This window comes from Perna viridis, chromosome 1 (genome assembly GCF_037379345.1).
Source record: "Perna viridis isolate PV_CMFRI_1.1 ecotype Kerala chromosome 1, ASM3737934v1, whole genome shotgun sequence".
Lineage (NCBI taxonomy): Eukaryota > Metazoa > Mollusca > Bivalvia > Mytilida > Mytilidae > Perna > Perna viridis.
The window spans coordinates 28,188,931-28,206,476 of NC_142445.1; the positions used below are offsets into that span (position 1 = coordinate 28,188,931).

Genomic DNA, 17,546 nt, shown 5'->3' on the forward strand with positions numbered 1-17,546 from the left:
CAGTCCTAAAGGGGTTCGGTTTAGACAAGTTTTGCTGTATTTGTAACTATTGGGTTTATTTTTAGCATATTTGCTTCAGTTATTTTATATAGCATTTCAGCACAAGATTATTTCTTTTGTTAACCCTTATACTTTGTTCATTGAAGGTGACAAGTTGCAGTAACTTCAGCACCATCAGAGCAAATTGTTGTGTATTTAAAGGTACCATTATTTAATTAATATCTTATTCAAACTTTTTAGTAAAAATACATAGAAGGAAGCATGAAGACAATATTTTTATACCCACATTACAAAATGGTGGGTATTACATTATAACTTTCGAAAAGTTGTGTGTCTCACCATCCATCTTTCCACCTGTCTGTCCCTCGATGGTGTTCAGATGATTACTTGAGTGCTGATCTGTGATTTTTTTTAAACTTTGCACAGTTATTCAGTACCATAAAATACAAGATAATTTCAATTTTCAGCAAAATCCAAAATGTAGTTTTGAGTATGGCCATTCTGAATATTTGACCATTAACCTTTATGTGGCGGGGTATTACTTCATGTTCCATTAATGCCTTATTTTTCCTTTTGGAGTTTACAATGAATATATTCTTTTCTTTATTTATGATATATTTTTTTTACTTTAGCAAACAGAAATTCAATTATACTGTTACTTATATTCATCAGTATTATAAGCATGAAACTACACATTGATAGTTTGCCCTTATTTCTTTTTACAGGAAAATGGGTGTATGAAGTAATGCTAGGATCACAGGGTATGATGCAGATTGGATGGTGTACAATAGGATGCAAATTTTTCCATGAGGTGAGATACTCAGAATCATAGGTGGTAGAATGAGTAACCAAGGTAACCAAGATTCTAGCAGAAATAAAAAAAAGTGTAATCTAGGAACAAAGACCAGACATGGAAAACAGACACACACAACAAAGAACATAAATAAACGAAATAATACATACAAAATAACAAAAGTAAATGAGCAATTTGGACTCCACTTATAACTTGGAGCATGGACCTGGTGCACCAGTAGGGTAAGCAGTCTCTGCTTTTCTAGAAACACCTGCAGAGTTGCTTATAAAAAGTCAAGTCCAGAGTAGACCAACGAAGAAAGGAAAACTATGACATGTTACGAACAAATCAGAAAAGATATATAAGTCGTAAACATCAAAGGGTATGACCGATGCTTGATTAATCATGGTTTATTACCCATTTGCAATTATATTCATACATGTAAAACTTTAAATCAATCAACCCTGTTTTGAAGTAGTACAAAACATTGTGCAAATTTTCTAGCTAACAGAAGCAACAGCCGTCATGTAGGCATATCATCCAACTTGGACACATTGTTCTGACTCAGAGCAAGAATGTCATTACTATATCTTCTATATTCTGCATCCTTAGCAGAGAGATAGTGATAACTAAGGTGTAGGGACTTAAGACTATGAATTTTGCAAGAAAAAAATCAACTCTGTTTTATAACATAAAAATTGTTCATGACATAGTAAACTACATGAATATAGAGAAAAGAATGTTTGCTGCCACAATTTTATGTCATTTAACAAAAACTTTTGAGAGTTGTAAATTTTGTTGTTTTTTTCTTACATATTTTCATCCAGAAAACTATGTCTACACCAAAGAAACAACTTTATACTTTTAGATAAGATAACCTATGAATTAATGAATGTATGTACTAAATATGAAGTTGTTCCTTGGGTGTGGACACCATTTTCTTGTCCAAAATATGATCAGAAAGTGACAAAAAAGTACAAAATTTTCAGAATATCTTATTTTGGTTAAACTTCGAGCAATTCCTTTGTCCTTTTAATGCAAGAATAAACAGAAGTTTGTTTATTCATTTGTGATGAATTCAAGTCTCCAAATGTTCAATTAAATCTTTTAATACTTTATGATTAATTTTCTATTGTATTTTAGGCCAATGGAAGTCGTTATCACCCCCTTTTCCTTTAACAGTCATTGTTCAGGGATGGAATCTAGCATGCTACCTTCAGACCACAAGACTGTTTATAAGAATGCTTTAAGACAATTTTGTTTTAACTGGCTCTATCTTTAGGACATTAACTTTAACAGTGGAACTGTGATGCATGACCAATTTTGAAATTTTGGATTGCAATACTTCAAAATTAGTACACTTTGCCCATTTGTCCCCTGTGAGTCAGTTGATAACTATATGGTACATGTACCAGTCATCCTTATTGAAAGTTTATTTCTAGGTAGTGAATTCACTGGTAGTAACATCAAGCGAATTGGGTATTGTGTCTGGTATTTTTCTAATTAATTATTCAAAAAATTTAATAAATATTGACTTGGATTATTTTTGATTCAGGAAGGTGTAGGTGATACCATAGATTCTTATGCATTTGATGGCAACAGAGTTAGAAAATGGAATAAAACAACTCAGAGATATGGAGAGGTATGGTTTTATTAGCATTAAATCCATGAATTATCAGAATTAACAAAATCAAATATGAATTTTTTTTCCAAGGAGTTGATAGTGTTAATGTTTAGTACTGTGTACAATGTATACTCTTCATCATCCCACTTGTATTTAATGATACCAAGTGATTCAACTTAACATTAAACTTACATGTATATATTTTTGTAAACCCTTTAAATTGTAAGTTCTGTTTGTATGTCTGTCTTCCTTATATAATTTAATTTTAGATGTAACATGATCTCTGCTTGGATGAAAAAATCATAGCCGTCATCTCAGAGACCAAAATTTTGTTATTTGACTGTGACATAATCACACTTTTTTGATGATTTACTTGTTAAGTTTTGATACTAAAATTAAATTATAAGGAATGACTGTTATATTTTTTCTTTGAAATTTGAAATAACCTCAATGCTAGTGGTGCTCACTTAAAAATAACCTGCTACATGGGTTATATAGTGTCACCACATGACAGAGGTTTTTTCTTCATAGACCGAAAAAAAGGAATAATCATTCCTTAAATAGCTTTTCAAGAGAACAAATAAAAATACATACATGCACTCATTTAATGGATCTTTAAGAGGGTAGACCTTGGATAAGGGACACAACTCTTACAAATCATTGGAACGTTTGTATTCAGCATTTTACATCAGTCTTATGTAATCATCAAAGTAACTTGGACTGATTTCACTCTGTTTCCAAAGAAAGCTTGAAAGGCTTTGGTGAAATTGATTATAATACATACATATCTGATTTCAAGAGCTATGTTCCTTACCCTAGGTCTACCTCCTTAAATGTGCCTTCCAGCACTGTATATTAGTAAATAGAATATTTCTGGGAAGTAATAATGTAATTACAGGCATGGACAACCGGTGATATTATTAGCTGTGCGATAGACTGTGATGAGGGAACAGTGACATTTTACAGGTACAGGGCTTCTATGTATATACTATACAGTGTATACACCTGTTCACATAAGTAAATTACCCTGTGCAGGTCCGGGTGTTAAAAGAATAGGCCTGCAGCAGGGCTAAGCTTGTCGTAAAAGGCGACTAAATAGTGCTCAGAAACCTAGCCGGGGGCTAGGTGCTCTGCCCACAGAGCAACTGGGATGTGTGCCCCAGGTGGTGGAATGGGGTACCCCTGGCATGTTACATGCTGGGGTTGTCAGGCTATAATATGGAAAACCTGACCGCAAACCACAGTGGTGCACCGTGTTGGGAAAGATGTCATGTTCCTCGCACGTTAAAGAACCCTGCTGTGGTATTCGATAGGAGTAGGAACCTTTGCGCTCCGCCACAGGAGGCTAAATTGCCTGACATTACCCATCCCCCCTTTTTCTAGTGGCAATCCAAATTTGTCGACCCTATTATCCTTATGTCCCATCCTTTTCTTTTTTTATTTCATGTTCATCGTCTGAATATAGGTGAAATATTGCTGCTTGGACATTAAACCCCAACAAACAAACATATGTGAATCTCACAAATTAGTAATTGATGAATTGAAATTTCTAGTCAAATTGCGTAAACATGCATTGTACATATACATGTATACATATGGGAAAGTTCAATGTAGATGAGTTCTGAGGACAACAATCATGTAGTTCAGAAAAATTAAATATTTTTTTGTCAAAAGGTGTACTTTTTTTGTTTTATTTTCAAATGTAACGATCCCTAGAAGCAAGTGTTATGTTAGATGAAAAGAACTGATATTGTGTAATGGAACAAATTCACCAGTATAATAACATTAATTCAAATTAGTAATACATTCAGAGATTACCAAAAGGTTTTTAACAAGTGTAAACATACACCTTTAAATAATCTCTGAAAGGCTTCGACTACAAAAGTAATAAAATCCACAGAAAACAGAACTCTTCAAAATCAAACTTAAAGTTATCATGACAGAAAAAAAACACATTAATGGTCAACATTTCTTGACTGTGGACAGGTACATAAAATCTGTGGTGGGGTTTAACTAGTCCTTAACCATCCCCCTTTAAAATGAGGGAAAAAATTAACTGAAAAAACAAACACACCCTAAAACATGCTCAATAATACATCCAATTCTCTTCCTGAAATAAATCAACATACACCATATTGACAAAATGAGATATCCACTTTAAGAATGCTTGCAGTTATGCTCAAAGAAGTCATGATTACATGTGTTTACAGTGATAAACTTAGAGGAAAGTATCATAGTGAAATAATGTACATACCAACTTATTGTTGTGCACAAATAATACTTCATGCAAGAAACATGGGCAATACTAAATTAGTGTGAATAATTCTTGTCATTATGGAATAGATGTTATTAGAGTGAGAGTCGTAGATATCAGTGAAATTGAATTGCTAGTTTGAAAGGCAGAACTAAGTATCCACGAAAATAAATGGGTTTAGAGTAGAGAATATGTAATGATCTTTATTGTTTTTCATGGATACTTCATTTCACATTTCTTGAGTATTATTTAGTTAAACATCAACCTATTTAATGTGTTTTAATAACATAAAAAAATGATAAGTATTTTCTATTGTAGAAATGGTAAAAATATGGGAAAAGCATTTTCAAATATTAACCTTGGACCAGGATATGCATATTTCCCAGCTGTTAGTTTGGCAGCATCAGAAAATCTAAGGGCAAATTTTGGTGCTACACCTCTGAGATATCCTGAAACATATGCTGAACAAATTTTTATGACATTATAATCTAGCTTTATTTATCCGATTTCTTCTTTATTTGCAACTGGTACTTCAGAAGGTAGACCTAGGGTAAGGGACATATTTCTTGAAATCAGTGATATGTTTGTATCATATTCAATTTCACCAAAGCCTTTCAAGCTTTCCTTTGAAACAGAATGAAATCAGTCAAAGTAATTTTGATGCTTACATGATATTGATGTAAACAGGGATGTTTTTTTCTGCTTTTTAGCAGAATTCCACTACATGTATTTCAAGTCCAGATTTTACCATTACTATACATTTTTACTGTATATTTTCTTCAGATTTTGTCAATTTCCACTTTGTTCATAGACCTCGTAAAATCACTCCTGTGGAAAATGCTGAATACAAACGTTCCAGTGATTTATAAGAGTTGTGGCCCTTATGTTTCTACCTTCTTAAAACCACTTGCTTTTAATTTTCCCATTAATCTTAATTTATTGTTTTTACTAAAATTGTAAGGATATGCTGACAAAATATACATGATGTACAGTTGTACCAATAGATATACATCAGTTTTTTATTACTTTTTACCGGAATATTTTAATTTTTTGAGTAATTGTCATTTTAAACATTTAAGAATGAAATTTTTCCTTAACACAACATACATATCCTTTGGAGGGTTACAAGCCTCTGCAAGACCCACCTGTAGATGAGATAGGTAAAGCTTGGTATCTACTGGATTATTTGGAGAATCTGTTGCCTTATGTAAAATCTAGCCAGGTAACCAGTTTTTTTTTCTTATTTTTAATTTGAATTTGATGTTATTTACAAAAAAAAATTAGAGCTAAATATATCTATGGAGAAAAATTTGATATGAATGAGTTCTATCATTGAAAGAAAAGAAATAATTTATAAAGAAATGTAATTCTTTGAAGGCTTCATTCCGTGTATTGCACATAGTAGAACCTCTCGGTGATGGATATAGCTTCCTATTTCCATAGTTTTGGTTTTGAATACTTCTTGTATTCAGTTAATTTTTGGATTTAGATCTAAACTATATATTTGATTTTTGTACAGCATATCTTAATTTGCAATACAAATGATTGGTATTTTTGTATTTGCATCAGTTTCTAAATATCATACAGGAAAACTTAGTCACTTAATATTATCTTATCATGTTAAATGTTAAATACAACGACCAAAGATTTCTTTAATTGAAATATTGAGAACAGTTTGACATTGAATTAAAAATATTGCAATATTTTGGATTGCAAATGCCCCAATCTAATTTTAATTTTAATTTTTATATAAATATTTTTAAAATTATAGAATTTATTTATTTCAGGCATCAGAGGACTCATTGTTAAAATCGGACGATTTACCCCTAAGCCGTCATCCCAGTAAAACCTGTACAACAACACTTGTTGCTGCTCATCTGTTTGATCAGCTGGCACCGTTACTTGTATGTAAATTTTAGATTAAAATTTCACTTATTGCCTTTGACTTTCCAATGCCTCTATAATTATTTTCTATGGTGTACACAATTGGCCAATAATGCTATGTATAACAAAGTAATGCTAAAATGTTTTTAATGGTTGATGCATCAAAATATATTTTGATAAGAATAATAAGCTCAGGTGACAATATTTGTATTTGGATTTGTGAATTATTCTTTTGTTTATTTTCAGAAAAATCCTTATATTGTGGAGCATTGTTTGATTAAATTTCTACTGAGGATAAATAGAGGCCAGACTGAAAATGAACAGTTGATCAGCATGTTTGATTTATTGTGGTCTCTAATGCAGGTAATTGTGGGATTTGGAAGGGTTGCACTTCTGCAGATTGGCTTAAAGGCCTGTGAATGTCCATCTGGCGGGTGGGCAGTAAGAGGCGGCAGGCAGTGAAATATTTTTTCTTAACATCTTCTGAGCTACTAAGAACACAACCACTAGATTCCTTAGTATTCAGGACTTCCTGTTTACCAACTTTTCTTTCAATCAAATTAAAATCATCACCAAAATAAATGATTGAACCAGATTATGCTACAAACAGTACTTTATGGCAACCTGGCTATTTCTGTCCTTGACCAACTTTAAAAAGAAAAATTGCCTTGAAATTTCAATGAAATCTGCACTACTTCTTTAAATAGGTATATAGTTTAACACATTATTTTTTTTCCTTAATTTATTCAATATACTCCTGCTTGAAAAGTGGCGTATAGTGATGGGGGTGTCAGTCTGTCATTCTGTCGGTAACAAATATTTCTGTCACAGATTTCTCAGCACCCATTGGAAGGAAGTATTAGATGATATAGTGATATATTGACTATATACATATTATAGCTTTATATAACATATTATTTAATTTATTTAAAATTTCTGCCAAGAAGCCACTAAGGACATTCATTCAACTATAAACACTTCAATGTTTACATGTACATAGCACTTTTAAATATAGCAAGAATGGATTTTGACAATATGTCAAGGAGACAATGACCTAATTAGGGTTAAAAAGTATCAGAATTTCATTGATACTTTTAATCCCCAAAAGTATCCTTTTTTTTTCGGTTCTGTACCTAGCTTGCAATTAAGATTTCTGTGTATATGGTAATTTTTGGGGGAGCAGTGGGTATAGATTTAGTGAGCGTTGCTCGCAGTTTTTTTTTTTCAAGTTTTATTTTAATATTAAATTGTTTTATGCAGAGATGACTATCGATGGAATTCTTATGCTTACAGATAATGGATTTAAGGAGCATTAGTAGTAATTAAATAATAACAATTAGGCTTCAATATAAGAAATAACATAAGACAGCAACATTTTTTGAAAATTTATATTTCATAAGAACTAAACTTATTTATGAACAAAAAAAGAAATGTAATGTTTTTATTACAGGATTTTGAAATAAAGTCCTGTATGGAATGTTTAGCGGTTTCTTTGCTTTCCTTGTACAGGTTTTCTCCAGCAACTTCGGACTTCAAATATCATGTAAGTTACTCCAGCACTGTACTCAAGGTACATATGACTGTTGACCAGATGACACAATAACCAGTCCTAATGGATTATGATATATTTAGAACGTACACTAAGGGAAATACAATTTAGGTTCATATTTTTCTTTTAACCAAAAATATATAAGTCCTGTCCGTTTATCCTTTGAGGATGCCTCATTACCCATTTTTATTACCTAATCAATCAAATGAAAATAAAGAAAAAGAACACCTACCTCATTATGTTTTCTGACGAAAGCACTTTTTGGAGCAGTAAAAAAGTAACAAGAAATGTGTCCCTTCCTCATTTGATTTCATGAAAAATGGTAAAAGCACCAAGAAATTTTATTTGAATGACATTTTGTTTAAATTTTGTTATTGTTTATGTATAATTGTTTTATATCATTTTGATGTAATTGGTTGTTTTTAAGTACTCTCTGTCCAAGAATCAGGCAAAATGTGTGGCACATGAAGAAAAAATACACAGACATGTTATTGCATAATCCAAGTATTTATACCTCATAACCTCAAGATATTAATGTCAAAGTGTTTGAAAAGTTTGCCTTTTTAAAGACATTGGTTGGTCAAATTAAGTTGAAATGCACTATGGAAAAATGGCGGGAAAATTTTCCCAAACTTTTTCCTTATATAAGCAGTCAAAAAATATCTACATCACCGATGCTTTAGGATAAATTTAAATAGCTATTCAGCTGTTTTCTAGATGTGTTGAATGTATTTGAGGCAAAAAAGACCATATTGAGAAATATGATGTGCCACACATTGCCTGATTCTTACACAGAATTGTACTTAATGTATTAATGTATTGCCTTTTTTTTCAGAAAGACTACTTAACTCTTCTATTATCTATTCTTCACCATCAACATACAAGAAGATATTTATTGTCTAATGTGTTGTATCCTTTCCTGTTAATCAATTGGTGGTTATGCTATTTATGTGTTGGTACATTTATGAGAATTTTTAAAAATAGCTAACATGCTATGAAGTGGAATTGACTGTATACTTGTTACTTTGTTTATCATCAGTGAGCAGGGTTTATGTTACAGAGTTTTTAGGATAAGTCTTGTATAGCACTTTTGAATAAATCAACAAATTAAAACAAAATTTTTTGTATACTTTTATTTTTTTACCTACCTCCCTGAAAAGTATGGTTATAATGCTTAAAACTTATAATTAGTTGCTACTCAAAGTTGTAGACAAATTTTACATCATGGACAAGCATGGTCTTAGTTCGTGTGGACTCCATGTAAAACACACTTTAGAATTTCTGTTTATTTGTCATCCTGATATTACCTTTGTAAATTTTTCACATCCACTATTTTCTTTGCCTTTGAAGCCTTAACAGTGTTATAGATTCGATAAGATTAAGTTTGCTATGTTTATGCACATTAAATCCCCAGACGATAAAGGATTGTCTGAATTTATTCCTGAAGTTTGGTATGAAAAGGTATGTACTGGATTATTGTGTACGGCAAGCAGTGGAATATATTTGGTCCCCTTCTAAATGGTGCCTTTTCTTATGTCTTTGGTCATATTTGTTCTTTAAATAGGAGGCCCTGGGAGTACAATTTCAGTTGTCTATGAATTTACATTTACATATATTGTAAATATTTTTTGGTAACATTGGCTGTACTGTGTGTGACATTTGGCATACAACAGTTAACAGTTCTGTAAGTGACATCTAAAACTGATAGATTAAATGAAGTGTTTATATGTCATACTTTATTTCCAGTTTTCAACCTTTTGAACTGAGATATTGTATAATATCTTTTTTCAAACAAACAAGTAACATGTATTGTAGTATTTAGAAGTTGCATACTGCAGAAATTGATTGATAGAAATTCTTGAAATTACATGCTAATTGAAGATCATGTAAATAAGCTTATAGAATGATGAACGTTGGTTTAAATAACACTACTTTATTTGACAGGAAAGTGATATTGGGAAGGACGATGACATGAAAAAAATGCGATATATGAAGTCATGTGACCAGATGCAGAAAGCAGTTGAAGGTACTTTGAAACATGTATTGATTTTATCCCTGAATTATCCACACATTTGATAAACCTTAGTTTTGAATAATCCACACTTCAGATAAATCTTATTCCTGAATAAACCATATGACTGTCCCATTTTGTTCCTTAATAAACCAGGCATTTGTCTAATCCTATCCCTGATTATTAAGACATCTAATCATAGCACGTACTACACCGTATGGTGCGTGTAAAATTAGGCAATTTTGAGGCAATAATGTAAACAAAAAAATTTGGCGGTTCTTATTTTGGCAAATGCTAAGTTAGGCACTCTGTACTTAAGCCAAGAGTTAATATTTTGACGTTTATTTATTTATTTTGACTTTTTTTTTGACAGACCGCCAAAATATGCCAAAATTAGCACATGACAAAATTTACCTGCTAAATTATTGTATACAGTATTTACCAGACATTTGTCTAATCTTTACCTGTAGAACCCAACATAGATCTAATGCAAATTCTAAATAAACCAGTATGATAAAAACCCTAGATGTACCTGATGCATGAATTATAAAGTTATGTCCCTTTATTTCTGTGTCTATTCATTTTTTATCTACTTTCATCTACCAAACACTTTCCCAACCGAATAAAAACCTCTCCTGCTACCAGGATAGATGTATGGTTTGTGATAATGTTTCATAAGTAGTTATAGGGCTTGCAACAAATAAAACATTAAATTTGCTAACGTTTGACATTTTTAATATCACAAAACATTAGGAAAACTGCTGGAAATTTACGGTAAAGGAAGGGTCAGTTTTTATAAGAGATAAATTTGTAATTTGTATTTTTTAAGGAATACAGTACAAAGTTAATTAACATGTATTGGAAATCTTGTGAACTATTTTTGTTTTGTCAAGGTTAAGGTAGTAGATCTGGGGTACCCCCAAAATTTTCCCATAATTCAATTTTCTTCAAATTTGTACATGATTTTACACTTACTGTGGCGCATCATTTGTCAAATTTATTAAGAAAATTCACCGTGCAGATTTTGAACAATGAAGACTAAAATATTTTTTTTTAATCTGAATCATTGGCCAAATTGAACCATATCTGGTATTTTAGGGTCAGTTTGACAATATGTTTAAATAAATAACTGAATATTAAGTCAAGTACACTTTAAAAAAATTAATATATCAGATTTAATATCCATTTCTATTCTTTCCATTTTGTAGAAGAGGTATTAGGGTTTTAATTTACCAAAATAAAAAAGGGGGTAATTTTCAGGGATTGGCTGGTATAAAAATCTCTATTTTGCCAAAAGTTCATAATTCAATTTTCGTACAAAACTGATAGTATATGGACTATTCATATGTGAATCAATAAACACATTTTTTTCAGAATTCACCGTGTAATTTTTTTAATGTTTTAATGATAGTAAGGTAAGGCATTGAAATATTTTTTTTGTTAATCATTATAGCTAAAATCATATTAATATTCAATAACGTTACCAAATATCAAATTATGATGACTTATATTGATGAAAGAGCATTACCAGGCACAGCTTGAGTCAACTACTGTTGCAAATTAATGTCACACAAATATCTATACTTTTGGACGAAGGGACAAACTTATATGCTAAATTTAGTTCAATGCTGGATACAGTCATATGCTGAACAAAGCAACAAAATGAAAACAGAATGCATAAAGTCTTATAAGGAATTAAAGAAAATGTATATTTCGTTTAACTCTAAAAGGTTAAGGAGTTATAAAAACTGGCAATGTTATTGGTTAGCCGTATTGTCTCATAACAGAGATCATTTCATATTTCAATTTTAATATTATATGAAGAGGAATCTTGGTTTGCCGTAAAAGGTATCATTTCAAACGTTTTCCCACCTTACAAAAAATTTTCCTCAATGTACCCATTTGAAACATTTAATCAATACTTCAAAAGTGCCGAGTTACTGGGGCTGGCATCTTTGTTTTAGAAGTTGAGGTCTCACTAACCACTTCCGGGTCAAATGGCCACCCCAATATGTAGTACCAAAAACACACTGAACCTAGACATGTGCATTGTAAGTGCATTATTTGTGTGTATTATGATTAAAAGTAGTCAAAATAAAGCTGTGAATGTGTAATTTAAAATCATATATGTAATTAACTACAAAAGTGTATGAATATTGTTTACATGTGTGAGTAATTTGCCTCCACACTGTCAGTTAGCAGAAAAGGTAAAAATGTGGATATTCAGTATTATTTATTCAAGAAAATTTTGTGAAGAATTTCTACAATCATCGTACCATTAGCATAATGATTTTGGAAGCCTTATTTTCCAAACTTCGCAACGGTATGCAACTTTAAAATGTCATTTGTCCTGGGAATTCACAGTGAAGCTTTGAAAATTACATTTTTAACATGTAAAGTAATGGAAACGTTAGAAGTAGTTAGTGAGACCTGAACCCTTTCTTGGAGTTAACGTCAGTATCACTTTGAAGCTTGCATACTAGGAGTCATTCAAATGCTCTAGTGACTTAAATCCTTTCAATTTGGATTACTTCCCTTACCCCAGGTCTACTACCTTAAGTAGAAACAAATAAAATTATTTTATCCATTCATCTGTAACTTCCATGTACATGTAGTTATTACTTAGGAAATTGTTTTTTACAGAGGTAGAGAGTATACAGATAGATATTATAAAAGCCTTGATGATTCATGTAGATGTAGAAGAGGTACTCTATTTAAAACTTCAGTCTGTGCCAAAACTTTTCATTAGCTTTTAGTCAAAACTTGAGATTTTTTAATGTTTGATATTTGTCTACATACATGTATGTACAAAGTTCAGTCATTTTCCCCAGTTACTAGTACATTATAATCTGCTGAAACTGAACCCTGAAAAATCCAACACTTGATTAAATCAGACACTTAAATTTTCAAAGTCCCTTTTATCAATTTAAATATGTTTTAAACCCTTGTAATCTGTACACTTGTCTAAAGTGAACCAGTTTCAAAGTCCAAAAGGAGTTCATTTTTGATAGATTTCACTGTATATGGCCTAGTGCTAGTGATAGTGGTAGTGATAGTGATAGTGTTTGAAGGCACATTTTGATAATGAAAACTGCATGTTCTTTCACAGATTGTGAAGTTCAATAAACGTTCCTCAATTTTTTCTGATTTTTCAAAATTTTTATACATGCATGTGTATGTAGATTAGTGGACTCTTTGTGATATGTATTGCAGTTCTTATAGAGAATTGTTTCTATCTTTGAGTCTGTTATTAAAAGTTCTTTTCCCTTTTAATATATGAAATATGGCATATGTAATAATATAAGAAAATGAAGTAAAATTTCAACACCATGACCAGGTATGACGTTAACATTTTGTGAATCTTGTCCCATTAGTCAAGTTGATTGAAATATTCTACTTACATGAATTGAAAACTAGGTCGTCCTTAAAGAGGTAAACCTAGGGTAAGGGGCACAATTCATTGGAACATTTGTATTCAGCATTTTACTTCAATCTCATGTAAGCACCAGAGTAACTTAGACTGATTTCATTCTGTTCAAATGAAAGTTTGATGGCTTTGGTGAAATTGAATATGATACAAACATATCACTGATTACAAGAGTTATGTCCCTTACCATTGGTCTACCCCCTTAAATTAATTAATTTTGAAAAAAAACCCATTAAATTTGGTTAGTTATCCTTCAGACCTGTGTTATTTGACTTCCACTTGTCTGAATAGTTCTTTCACCTGTTCCTAGCAATAGGACAACCTTGAACATTAGACCTTGTTGACTTCCTCATACTAATCTCAAGGTCATTAAAATTGACTATCAAATATTTAATTGTTTATTTATATATGTAGATCTCATGTAAACTATGTTTACCAGGTAATTGACTATTATCTTTTTGTGCAACCAGGTCCTGGCCTGAGCACCACAAAACTTAAACAATACTTAAGTCTGAGAATATTCATTACATGCACTTCCGTGATAACTCTAATTAAAGTCTTTGAAATTGATGACTTCACAAACAGTTAAGAATTTTCTCAGATTTAAAGTGTTGTTGCACTGAGACCTTTTTCTTTTTATGATAGGCTGTTAACCATATCATTTTTTACTTATGTCATGAACATGAATATTTATTTTTAGCAAAGGACTACTAGAATGATATTCATGGAAAAATGCAGGAAGTTTCTACATGACAACAGTGGTCTTGGAAGAGTATGTATACTATATTATTATATAGATAGCAGTGATTTATTGAATGTTCCCTGTGTGAAATTTTTTCAATAATTCCACTGTGAAATAAATTGGGTAATTTCACTCTCAAATTTTCTTTTGCAAAAACGTCACAAAACTTTACAACATTTACATCAATCCGCAATTATACACCTGCATTATTATTCAGCATTTCTCAGATTTCATTGAATTTTATGACAATAGCTTGAGTACAAAAATATGGATCTATATGAAATCATACCACAAAGTGCCATTCCACAAAGGAATTTGGATTTTTTATTTTTGGGATTGTGACTTTATTAATATTTTTTTTATAATTATGGGCCAGAAATTGACATTTCTTATACCCCTGATCCTTTGGAGTGGGGTATACTGTTTTGTCTGTGTCTGACATTCCGTTGTACATTTTTTATTCAACAAAATTCTGCTTTAAATCACAGGTTTTTGATGTTTTATACAGAGATTCATATGAGTATACTGTATTGCGGGATGCATTTTCGTACTCCTATAGCATCTACAACAAAAATGATCTACTTTCTATTTGCCAAAGAAAACATGAAATTTTCCTTATTCAATGGTAATATACAAATTTTCATTACATTTTTGTACTATTAATCACAGATTTCTGATATATTGTACTAAGCTTCATATAGTGATGTCGTATGCTGAAATGCATTTTTGTACTCATATGACATCTACTTCCTGTTTGCCGAAAAAAACATGAATTTTCCTGATATTGTGGTGGAAAGCAAGGGTGTCACTCACAGATTTCTTGTTTATTGTTTTGTTTTTATTGTAGATACAACATGCCAGTTTATGTCCGAGCACTGTTATCCTGTGTATGTTTCATAGGATGGTGCATGCTGTTAGGTATAGCTGGGACGAATTCTATAAACAAAATCCTTTATCATCTTACACTCCAAGTGAAGGTAAGTTTTGATTTTTGATTCTCATGTAGTAACATTTTATGTTTCCTGTTTTTCAGAGCTAGATTCTAAAGGACCAAATTTCAAGTTATATACAGAAGAAGGGTTGTTTTGAAGTCAAGACTAAAAATATCACATTTTGCCTGATTTATTTCTCTCTGGTTTTATCCATTTTATAGCATTAATATATTTTCCTAGTTGACCCACACTTTTCTCTTCAAAATTTCATTAAACACACCTTAAAATATTATTGGGGAAGTCTTTGTGACACCTTTGTTATTTCTTCCATGGTTCTAATAGATGAATCTTAGACAAAACCTATTGGAAAATTAAGAGAAATCTTGTCTTGACAAAACCTCAAATGCTTATATCTCACAAACAAGTACACTTGACCCATCTATTTTTTTTCTTCTTACATTTTTTTAGTATGAAAGATCTCACAAGATGTCACTTTGAAATTCTTGTTATTATTAAATAATGAAAATCTTTTAGAATTTTTTCTAAATTTGTACATAATGTTTATTATTCCAGATGCATATGTACCTATTCAGCAGTTTTGGTCTGATATGATTGATTACTTTGAGTTCCAACGATGTGGTGGACTTATTTCTCATGTCAACAGGATGTTAGGGAGTGAAGTGAACAAAGCACAAGGTTTAGATAGTGCAGGTCAAAGGTCACCATCCAACCTCCTTTCAACATCTGCTTTTACACCATGCAGTGCTGGAAATGGTAATTTAGCTTTTAAAATCATAGTTTTTTAGTATTGTGATATTTATTTAATTGAGGACTGTTTACTTTTAATTTGTTAATGAAGTCCAATGTTTGATACCTTTTCAACATAGCTTTAGAGACATTTCTTATGCTTAAAGCAGGAAACCTCACAGTAATTAAGTAGTAGTCTTTGTAATAATCATGCAAAATCTGAAAAATGTGATACACCCCAAAAAAGGCTACATAATTTTATTTTTGTAATTACCAGTAGGTTGTTTAATTGGTCTGTATTGTGATTCGTGTAATTTTTCATTCCAATCTGCTCTGAGAAGATCATCAACATTGAAAATCCAATAGATTCTATTGTAGTTGAGTGTCATTTTCAGAGTTATCTTCTTTAATTTTGAAATCTACAGTGCATTTTATATATTTTTTATCTCCTAAGAACATGGTTATATGAAAAACAGAATGATAATTTCTGTTTACCATGGCAATTCAGACAAAATATCAAAAAAAAATGTAAGGTTTTCACCCATGAATCACATTTTGCATGATTCTTATCTGGAGTGCTACTTAATAAATTTCCTTTTGTCTGTCTTTTGTTTTGCAATCCTTCAGAAGATTGACTAAATTGACAGTTTTCATTTATGGTATTTGTAGGTGGTTATCCAGCAATTGTGATGCCCAGTGGTAACAGTTTGATGGAATTACTGGATGATTTAGTGATGATGTACCATATAGCTGCCCATAAACAACTGGGAAAGGTGAATGGTTCTGTAATAAAAGGATAAATAAAAACCATTTATATCTTACATGATTGTCATTTGTATCACTTCTGAATTGTTAACCAGCAAACAGTGCAAAACAAAAATGATAACATTATCTCGTGTTACTGCCATATGTTTAGAAATTGGAATATAAATTTACCTTTTCTTTATAGAAATTCTGCTTTTAAAGGGACATTTTTATTATTAGTATACCCCTACTTGATAAGTGGGTAGTTTATTGGAATCACTTTGTCCCTCATTCCATTTCTCTGAATTGTATTTTATCATAACTCCCATTGGATATATTGACCTCTAATTTGGTATCTGGCTTTGTATAAATGGGGCCTACATTGTAAGTGATTTCAGTATTTCTTTCAATATCAATTTCCTGTTTCATTTGACTACTCCTTTATTTACTATATGAAAATCTTAGCTTCCAGGGGAAATAGTGATTGTAAATGGGGTATGAAGCTTTATAAAGATGGAGCAAATGTTTTGATTTTGGTTGCTGGGGGGGGTGGGGGGGGGGTGGTTACATTGACTTGCGAATCTCAACTTTAATAGTCAGACTTCAATCTAAATGCCAAAACAGTTTAATAGTGCTTGTTGATTTCCAAGGGGGGATTGTCTGAACCCTTCAAACCCCCCTAACTATGGGTATGAAATGCATCCTTTCTCACAGTTTATGTTAGTTTTTTATCAACTGCAATGGTTAAAGTAAAAAAATAATGTAGAAAACATTGAAATTCACTGGAGAAGGGAAATAAATCTTCTCTTTAATTTGTTTCAAAATTTGGTTCGTTTTGA

The 17,546-nt window shown here is 31.4% G+C and overlaps 1 protein-coding gene across 2 annotated transcripts in view; it reads left to right on the top strand.

Annotated features, from left to right (window-relative positions):
* The window catches only part of LOC148628062 (E3 ubiquitin-protein ligase RNF123-like), a 40,518-nt gene that overhangs the window by 4,957 nt on the left and 18,015 nt on the right, over nucleotides 1–17,546 (top strand). For both annotated transcript variants that reach the window (XM_088584189.1, XM_088584199.1), the window contains exons 6-22: nucleotides 147–201; nucleotides 726–811; nucleotides 2,349–2,435; nucleotides 3,316–3,383; nucleotides 4,990–5,115; nucleotides 5,779–5,893; nucleotides 6,459–6,575; nucleotides 6,802–6,918; nucleotides 8,006–8,098; nucleotides 8,940–9,013; nucleotides 9,472–9,565; nucleotides 10,049–10,130; nucleotides 12,759–12,820; nucleotides 14,243–14,314; nucleotides 15,132–15,261; nucleotides 15,790–15,990; nucleotides 16,633–16,736. In XM_088584189.1, the coding sequence (XP_088440315.1) occupies nucleotides 147–201; nucleotides 726–811; nucleotides 2,349–2,435; nucleotides 3,316–3,383; nucleotides 4,990–5,115; nucleotides 5,779–5,893; nucleotides 6,459–6,575; nucleotides 6,802–6,918; nucleotides 8,006–8,098; nucleotides 8,940–9,013; nucleotides 9,472–9,565; nucleotides 10,049–10,130; nucleotides 12,759–12,820; nucleotides 14,243–14,314; nucleotides 15,132–15,261; nucleotides 15,790–15,990; nucleotides 16,633–16,736 (1,683 nt within the window). The remainder of the gene's footprint in view (nucleotides 1–146; nucleotides 202–725; nucleotides 812–2,348; nucleotides 2,436–3,315; nucleotides 3,384–4,989; nucleotides 5,116–5,778; nucleotides 5,894–6,458; nucleotides 6,576–6,801; nucleotides 6,919–8,005; nucleotides 8,099–8,939; nucleotides 9,014–9,471; nucleotides 9,566–10,048; nucleotides 10,131–12,758; nucleotides 12,821–14,242; nucleotides 14,315–15,131; nucleotides 15,262–15,789; nucleotides 15,991–16,632; nucleotides 16,737–17,546) is intronic.